Source organism: Schistosoma haematobium, chromosome ZW (assembly GCF_000699445.3).
Source record: "Schistosoma haematobium chromosome ZW, whole genome shotgun sequence".
Classification (NCBI taxonomy): Eukaryota; Metazoa; Platyhelminthes; class Trematoda; order Strigeidida; family Schistosomatidae; genus Schistosoma; species Schistosoma haematobium.
In genome coordinates this window covers 63,109,532-63,119,514 of record NC_067195.1, presented here as the reverse complement: position 1 = coordinate 63,119,514, position 9,983 = coordinate 63,109,532, and the positions used below count along the sequence as shown (strand labels likewise).

The following is a 9,983-nucleotide window of genomic DNA, read 5'->3' as shown; positions in this document are numbered from 1 at the left end:
GATGTGAATGGCGCTAGATGTCCCGGGTGTTGAGTGGACACCGGATTTAGACGGCTCTACAGGTCAACAGAGCTACGAGGATCAGCACACCTGCGGACTCGACACTGACGAGGAGCGTGACACGAACTGTGGCGAACAATGCAACCGCAGAAGTGACTAGTTAAAGGGGACAGGTGTGGCGTATGCTACTTAGTTTTGCAGATATAAGTAGTATGTAACGCCAGTTGGAGGAGTAATACATACCAGCAGAACACTGAGAACATTCATTTGAAGACAACAGAAAGGGAAACAGAAAGTAATCGTAATAACGACAGTATTTAAAGAATCATGAAGCATGTAAAGGACAACTGATAAGAGACGTGTAAATTATACATTTAATGTATAGTTTTTATATTTTTTGAAAGCTATCTGTAATTTTGTATTGAACTATAAATTAGCCTTCCCTGCCAGAGTTCTTGTCCATTACAATACCATACGTGGTAGAGGATGGAGTAAACAGTAATTAAGTAATCACTAATAATTAAGGAATAGTAAAACACACAACAGCCTATAGATCCAGGGAAAATTTACAATGAGATGAACAGACATGCAGCATTAAAGTCATCCACTAATTATACAGTAAGAACGCAAACAATAATGGTCCACAATATAGTACCGCGAACTTCACTTTCCCAAAGGTCGTTCAGTTACAACACTGTATTTTCGTGATGATTAGAAGTATATGAATCATTGTTCGAATTATGTATCCCCGAAACAGCGTAATTTAGACCAAGAATAACTAGATGAGCACGAACCAAGTACAAAGGAACCATTAGTTCACATAAACGCCCCAATTTCCTAAATAGATCAAACGTTATGATTAGAATATATTCAGTTCTCGAAGACTGTGGTGTTGAGCATGTTGCTCGGATTACAATCACGAAACCCGTCTCAATACTTACAATATATATACAATACACTACCTAACCAAATACAAGACTATGTATGAAAAAGTCAACTTTATTTAGTCATGCTCAAGCATTAAGCCAGTTCTATGGATGTCAAACAAATGACAAGGCATTGGCTTTCTGAATATTTTTAATATCATTTTCAAAGTATCTATGGGAAAGGTTTGAATTCATTATCGAGGGGCACCACCAAAGTATTAATGTTGTATTCAGTTTGATGTAGTACGAAATTTTGACGATGTGATTTGGAAATATGAGCAACTTGGTAATACAATAACTGTACACTTAAAATTCGATTCCATAGTTAATCACAAATTAAAAAACCCATCATAAGTAATCTTCCCCATGAACAAATAATGTTTAATTTCATGTATTTCTTAGGAAGTGAAATACGAAACTACAACCTGTATTTGACTTAATGGAACAATTCGATAATATAAAATACACCGGGAAATTATTAAGCTATTGTATCCCAAAACACAACATTAAGCAACCATGGTTTGCAAGGAGTACTTCTTACTTTCCTGAATTTCTGTTATACGATATCATCAAAATTAAAATAGAATCAATATATACTATATTAACCATAGCTATGTATAATGATTCCAACAGAAGGAGCGTCCTACAGAACGTAATTTGTTGTACGACTGAATTATCGGGGACCCGACTTAATTTTTATAAAAGTAAATAACCTTATGTGTAACAATATTGAAAATGCAAACTATAAACTATATGCTATACACACAGGCTCGAAGGTAAAAGAACAAGATGCAGTAAAAAATACTTGTCAACATTTTATAAAAATACAGTTTGAAGTTGTACATTGATATGTGTTCCGTTCTTCAGACAAGTGAGTTTACATGAATATATTAAAATGTACATGAAGAACAAATACATTATCTAATCTGTTTTTAAATTATGATTTTCTACCAGGAGTCATTTCTTCCATACATAAGCGCATCATTATTTTGATGGGTTTAGATGGATCGGCGAACTGATATCCTTTAGACCAGTCATAACCTGATGCATAACAGAACACTTGGCCTTTAGGATCAAATACACAGCAGGTGAGCGGTTGATCTGGAGAATCCGAAGAATGTAATTTAGTTCTAGCGTCTTTATCCCAAAACGAATAACATCCATCGGACCCCACTGTGGCTAGTGTGCCATGCACCGGATGGAAAGCCATATCATTTACCTAAGGAAGGACAAAACATTAAGTAGATTACAATATCTTGGTAATAATATTGGTAAATACTTCCGGAAATAAAATGAAAATGAATGTCCCTAATTTACTGATCAAAACCAGGACATCAAATTCTCACATGACTATAAATAACGTATGTGTGAGTAAATTTATGGAGAAAAAGCAAAACAAGGACGCTCTCTAATAAATCCATTTCTCTGATGACGATTTAAATTATGAAGAGCAAAAGTTATTGTTCTACACTGGTACTAAAAATACCGCATTCAGTACACTGAAACACTAATATACTGGAATTCAAATACAGGCAGCTGGATTCCATAATGAGATACTATCAAACAAGATCATTAATGAATATATAAATCAAAATATCTATGAATGAAATGGCACAATGACAGAAACTGATTAATTTGAAAGAGAAACCACAAAAGTTGACTGGTTAATAATGCAACCATCGAAAAGGAAAAATCGGAATTATCAACTGTTGACTCGATGAAGTCTGAAGTGATGTAGACCCTCATGTTTGTCGTTGATAGTATGAACCATCGTGCTTTAACTTAGTGGCTGCATGGTATCATGATGTTATCTGAGGATCCTGTGATCATTTCAAAATGGGATTGTAAGGTTGCTTTACAGCTGAGTTTCGAAATGATATAAAACAGAAGTCTAATGTCTCTTGATTTTAATTCGTTCATCAGGTGAGATCAGTTTATGATAAAAACTATTTCGAAAATAAATTGCATGTTCAGGAAAACAATTGACTAAACATCTAGTGTAAATAGTTAATTACGTACAAACTGACTTCACATTACGTTTACAGTATGAAAGCCGATGATACTACCGGGTAACTCAGAACGTGATATAAGAAGTGAGGTCAAAACTTACAACCTATGGGATGCTCAGCGAGTGCAGAAACACATTTTTGAAAATTAAGATTCATTTCATACAGAGACTGAAAATAAATATTACCTAGTTTACTTATATTATTTTCATGAATGTGAATTGCACAATAAACAATACTTACTGCAAAAATTTCATGGTAACCGTTGACCGGTGCATTGGAACGATGACATTTAAAAGTGAAATTATCTTTAGGCGTAGTTGGATTTAAATACTGTATAGCGACACGCCCTTCAATGCTCCCTAGAGCAAAGCCACTAGGATTTTGTTTTTGTTTGTCCATGAATATAGATATACAACGACTCTGTTAATATAAAAAGTTAAGACGAGATGTATAGTTACGAATTTCGTGAAAACTGTAGAACACTCAACGAAGCTTTAATTTTAACAAAAAGATGAAGTCTACTTATAGAAAACTATAGAGTGAGCACGAAAATCATGCTCAACAAGTATATAAACTTCTCATGCCTGATATAATTTCACAATACCAAAGATGAACACAACTACTTCCCCTCCCCCCTCGTCACAACCAGGTAATTCGAACTTAAGTGACTGATGAAGAGCATAAACATGATCTTTGGCTTTAATTTAAACATGGCAAACTATTCACTGTCGAATAATGAACTGATTCTGTTCTCACAAAAAAACCCAGATAAATTATCCTATGGGCTACAACGCGTTTTAGTACTACTAGAGCTTAAAAGTACATTTTAGTGAAAAAGAACAATAATTAGCATGGCTAAAAAACCATATTTTGAATTGTGTAGTTTTGAAAAGTAACAACAGATTGCGACAAAATGAGTCCAAATGAAATATTAAAAAAACTAAACAAATTTTTTAAAGGTGATGAATCAAACTATATGAATTAAGACTAAAACGAAGCAAATTCAGAGACATTGGGACGATGAGTAGTTGCTCGTCAGGAGAAAGACTTATCTGACAATCTGTAGCTTTGTAAGATAATTAACAAAATATTTTTATGAAAAAAATATAACTTTGGCTGAAACTTAATGGATACAACAACTTAGATTGATACTCGTGTCACGTTTCGTGTTGTTCAATACCGATTGAATTCACCAGCACCACAATTATCGATAACTGGAGGCTGTAAACTATATTCAGAACCAGGTTCTAACGAATACACATAGATAGTAATTGATAGATCCAACAGATCAACGTGGAAAAGTGAGATGGAAGAAAACTTGCTCAATTATTTTCGGCGTTAGACTTGATAAGTATTTCTTCTGATTCTCCTGACTGAGCAACATTTTGACATCGTCAACAAGTTTTTAATGTTGAAGTGAACATTTTTGATATAAGCTGAGAAGTATTTAGCTTACTAATCTGCCAATTTTGATCACAAATTCTAGAACTCGAAAGTTTGAGATAAATCTAAAGACCAAAACGTTAGGAAACAACGCTTAGGTAGCCAACTTTGCTTTCTAAGACAGAAAAATAAGGAAACCTACGGAAATCCCTAAAGGGAAGGTAAAATAGGAATGTTTGTTCACTCTGCAATGAAATCGTATCTATCGTTACACAGTGTCTAGGTAATTCATGTGACAACCACTAGGGTATATATCTGTTACCAGGCGAGTCGACAATACTGACTGTCATAATAGTGAGTGCATACCGCAAAACTCATTAAAAAAAATTGTGAGAAATTTAGTTTCCTGTTGGTTGTAAATACATTATTCACATTTTTGTCTTCCATTAGAAACCTGACAAATATAATCAATAATATGAACAAATAACCGTTTCACTGTTGAATAACAAGGTTGATTCTCATTTATTGGACAGAACTATATTCTGGAAATATTTGCTAGGGTAAAAGATGTTTGGAGAGTCTAATAATAAATTGAGATAATTCCAGTTAGAGTATAGGATAGCCTCTTTGCATCAGTCCAAACCACCAATGAAGCTAATTGGGGTTATACACTTGTGAAAATCCTTCTTCAACTTTCCTATTGATGATATTTTGGAAAGTTTTAAAAGAAGTAAATAATGAGAAAGGATACCTGTAAACTAAAGAAACTTCAATGTCGAGTATGAGGACAATACAGTTTGACCACTAGGTGAAACACAAACTACTTAAATCTCACTTAATTTATTGGGTATGAGTTTTCGTAGACGTGGCGTACGGTTCGTACTATAGAAGTGTGACGTGATTTTACGATACGGACAGGAGACTACATGTGCACAAAGTGTTAGTGGTGAGTCACTGGAAACAACGAAGAATCTCGGCTATTTTGGTATTTGTGAGTGTTTTATACTTATGATGCCTGCAAAGGATCTTTAACAGATATCTGCATTTAAGAGTGTCTCTGGAAAGTGAACAACATTTGATGTCAAGAATGTGCAAGCAACTCTTAACTAAAGTGATGTTATAGGTATTCAAGATCGTCACCGTGATAAACACTAACTGCTTTGCATCATCAGAAAAGATAGAAAGCTTATACAGTAAAAGTCGTATATTTCTCTTATTTCTCCTAGTTGTCAATCACTTTAGAAGGGTACCAAAAGGAATAAAGGAACAAACTATTAGATGAATAATAGCCTAACAATTAGTAAGAATGTTTGTACACCATATATCTACGTTGGTTTTAAATTATGTTCAACTACCTTGAGAACTATTTAAAAGACAAGAGGTTACGAGACACACTGACCTGAAATTTAAGAGGAGACTCTAATTGGTTGAATTGAGTAGGACCATTTTCTAAATTATACACAAATATTTGCCGACCTGCAGTCCCGACAAGGGCAAGTGGATAATGGACGTCAGCACAATAGATCCTTTCCGGCAAATCCAAGTTTAAGATAGGCTGAGGTTGTCTTGTATCCCAGAATCTGTAAAGAGATTAATTCATCTATAATTGAAAGATAACTATTCATAGAAATTCTTAAAAGTAACTAATCTAAACATTTTAGGGGTCATATTTGCTAGATCTACCTGAAAAGCTCCTGAAGGTAAGGTAGAAAGATATTATTTATACGAATTTCCAGGTGTTCATATAAAATACACAGTAACAGGGATACCGAAACATGTCCATGAATGAAATATCGATTTTCAAGCCTTGACTAGTAAAGCAAAAAGTTTCCAAAAGAAATATATCAGGACGTTCATAAATCGACAAAAAGTACTGGGAAGAATCCATAAAACAAACTCCCAAGAGGGGTAGTAAGCTCAGTTTATCAACTATCTAAGCGGTATAAATACAAAATTCATTTTAAGTGTAGGACTAGTTCATCGAAGTGAAGTTTCATTTTCAAGTAAAGTAGTATGAGTCACCGGCACCTTTAGCTTCCAGACTGATCAAAGTTACAACTGTATACAAGAATATTTCGTTGTTACCAAGAGAAAATCGATATCCTTTGAGAAAATGTTCTTCTCTCTACAGAATATTTCAACACTGCAAATCCATTGACTACAAGTTTATAAACTGTTGAGTACCGAAACTGACAGTGTTATACTGTGAATCAAACTATTTTAAAAAGTGGCTTAAATTTAAAAAAAAACATCTCGTCGGGTAGAAAGCAAGAAGGTTAAAAATCCAGTGTACTGAAGAATCGTACATGTAGTAAAATAAGTTGAGGAATTTACTTGTCAAATGGCTGTCGACTTTAATCGTCTATTTTTCATAAGTGAAAAGATAAAAGGAAACAGATCATTTAACTTCCCTTAACGTCTGAGAAATAATTACAATTGTACGAGTGTTAGGATAACCAGATATTTCAAACCTGGAAGATATACGTAAGGGTTTGATAACGATCCTATAGAGATCATCTACTCGTATAATAAATACAGACCATAGTTTGATAAAAGAATTTAGATGCAACTGTCGGGTTGAAGTTATGATGGAAATATAGTGAGTTATTTTCTTTATTATAAGACCTATAAGGACATTGCTGTTTGAGTTAAAATGACTGAAAAATCAACTAAATTTTACTGAAGTTATATATATATATATATATATATATATATATATATATATATATATATATATATATATATATATATATATATATATATATATATATATATATATATATATATGAATTGGGAAACCATAACAGTTAATGTCGACTATATTAATAACTTCAGTCAAAACGCAAACCATTAAAGCCTATATATCTTTCAGTAGCACAATGCTGATAAGACTATCATTAGGAAAATCATACTGGATTACTTGCATAACGAGTACGAATGCCTTACTAAGAAATGTTTGGTGATACTATAATTTATGGACGGCCTTTGAACGACGCCGAAGTGACCTTGAGAGTGAACAACTACTACTTAGGACTAAATGAGGGTTATAAAGCAGTCAGAATTCTTATTTACAGTTGATGGTTAGGGTTAAAAAGTAGATTTAGGGTTTTCATCATGAACTGACATCAGCTATAATGCCAAAACTCTATCTAGCCAAATGTATGGATGAATTTCGCACCCAAATTCGTGACTTGTTATCTTATATCTGATTGGTTCGTCCATAAATTAGTCTCGCCAAAAATTTTTGAAGAATAAATGTTAGTGTTTTTGTTCTCTGTTGTATATATATCAAAGCCTAATGTGAGAATACAAGTGTTACGACACATGACAATCAGGTTCTTACAGCACATATAGTCGGCAGTAAGTATGATGGGATAAAAATGAATGACGTACAAACATACTCTAACCATTTAGAAACCAGGATTTATCATCAAGTAATGTAGACCTGGTAGTGTAGTTGACTCGTACAAAGATTGATAACAGCAAATGCTACCAGTCAGTCTGACTTAGGACTCAATATTTATGCATAAACCAACTAGACTCTTCTCATACACTCACTTTATATTAGTAGTTTACGAGCTTACCCTACCTTTACTTAAAGTTGACGAGTATTCATAAATATATAGTGCCTGCTAATCGCTGGGAATATTAGTAGTTCCTGGATTAGACGGGCCTGAAGAACTAACCGAAACCAGAAACTATAAGTAAAAATAAACCTCAGCTTACCTAAGTCGTTTATCCCATGAACCTGTCATCAAACAAGAATAATTTGGAGCGGTAATAAAATGAGCAGTTTTAACGGGAGCATCATGTACACCAACTTGCGCGAAAGTGTTTGAACCAAGATCCCACATTTGCGCAGTTTTGTCTGCTGATACACTGAAAATTTTCGAACCATCCTAACAGAAAACGTTTGAAATACATAAAAGAAGTGCAACTTACAGTGCTCCAACAAGCCCCAAATACAGGCCCTTGATGCATCTGCTCAGCCTTGGGAATGGTAGAACCATTGGCTTGGACTTCCCAAATTCTAATACGATTATCCCAACTAGTAGCAGCCAAGAAGGTTGTTTGCATGGACTCAGGACTGAAGCGAAGACACGATACTGTATCTCCTGGAGGAGACTGGACTTCGGCTGTTTTTTGTGCAGAACTCATAGTTTTATTTGAACCAATACTAACTGAATTAAAGACATTTTGTGTCCCACTATTAAAGAGTGTCATCCTTAAAAAACTTTCGTAGCACACTAGTTAGTTTTCGCGCCAGTGGTTGTGGGTGCCGAGTGTCTTTGCGATTGGTTGATCGAAGTATTTTAAAAAAACCCTCAACAGAAACTTCATTTGATTGTATATCCCATCGGTATTCGGAATAAAACTCCTATATAGTGCCCTCGTTTTGGATTTTATACATAATGTAAAATGTCTGAAACATCGTTTTACTTTGAAGGTGGTGGTACCATATGACCTATCTTAATCCTGGACAAGAAGGTCTTTCAGATAATCTAATTTTCTTAGCAATTTATGGAAAATGAGGCTTCGATAACGCAGTGATGTAGGAAGTTTCTCTGGCTGACGAATTGATGGAAAAGCGTGTCTTCTCCTGACAAGCATTTCCGTCTTTCTCCAGTGAACTAATTGGAGTGGCCTCATAAACCCACTGAACTAGGAGACAAATTAGATAATACAAGGAATGTGACTGGACCGCTTTCAGTCTTGCTCTGTAACAAGTGAAATGGGTTTTGTTTGATAACCCACTCGACATATAGTAGGCTTGAGACCTCAAGAATCATGTTGATTGTGATGCTGTAGCGGTGAACGAATCCCCAAGATAAATAGTTCTGTAAGTCTCTGACATTGATGCTGGCGTTATCAATTTTGCTGGACATGACCTGGCAAAAGGCACGTGGTCACGCGTCAGCACCAGATCACAAGTGAATGTGCCATGCTATACACTCCATACAACTGTTAGCCAGGTTAGACAAAACGATTCCTGACATCTTGACAGCCTTCCAAATATGCCTTCGAACCCCTTCATTTCTGACTTCTGATTTGACTGGGTTGGTACACTTCAGTTATGAATGAAATACATGTAAAGCTGCTGCCAAGCTCAAAATGAGTGTGGCATCTTTAGTACGTCTGGAAAACCAATTCATTAACATTATTTACCATCCATATATATACAGTTTACTGTTTCATAAAGTGTTCGTTGGCGTTAGTTTATGGTTGAAAAAAACACCAAACTCTGGGTTCGATTTTTTTACATCATTCTGCAGCTCTGAATTATCCTTTTTGTTTCAGTCCGTTCTCTAATTATTCATATTGTCAGTGTATAACAAGGGTGATACTCAAAAAAGAAACTTGGAGTTTCATTTACAGAAAACATGACAATAATAGTTCAAAAAAAGTGCTCACTGACACTACTCTAGACATTGTTTACCTGCCATATAAGTCGAAATTAACAAAAGCTGTTTGTTTGCATTCCACTAAAACTTTTATGCTGAGAATTAATTTTTTTGAGTCCCAAAAATTGCTCAAATTAGCAGTGTGCTATGCAGGACTTTGCTAGAGTCAATAAAAGATACTTCTGTAAGTCGCTCTTGATGCCTTCAGTCCAATATTTTGGTGTTATTCAGCATATTCTTGTCAGAAGTAGAGACCAAGGTAC

General features: G+C 34.7%; 1 protein-coding gene across 4 annotated transcripts; it reads right to left on the bottom strand.

The window, feature by feature from the left end:
- Positions 1–543: 543 nt before the first annotated feature.
- RAE1_1 (Poly(A)+ RNA export protein rae1) lies at positions 544–8,596 on the bottom strand (the record flags this gene model as incomplete). Of its 4 annotated transcripts, XM_012941289.3 has the most annotated exons (5): positions 544–2,145; positions 3,176–3,355; positions 5,718–5,898; positions 8,045–8,217; positions 8,261–8,542. In XM_012941289.3, 5 exons carry the CDS (start codon positions 8,540–8,542, stop codon positions 1,864–1,866), a joined length of 1,098 nt encoding a protein of 365 aa, XP_012796743.1. In that variant the 3' UTR covers positions 544–1,863. The 4 variants fall into 4 exon arrangements, with proteins under 4 accessions (XP_012796743.1, XP_051072128.1, XP_051072129.1 ...); XM_051211992.1 differs by adding an exon at positions 7,908–7,999 and having other exon boundaries at positions 544–5,898; positions 8,261–8,596; XM_051211993.1 differs by having other exon boundaries at positions 544–5,898; positions 8,045–8,596.
- Positions 8,597–9,983: the final 1,387 nt, after the last annotated feature.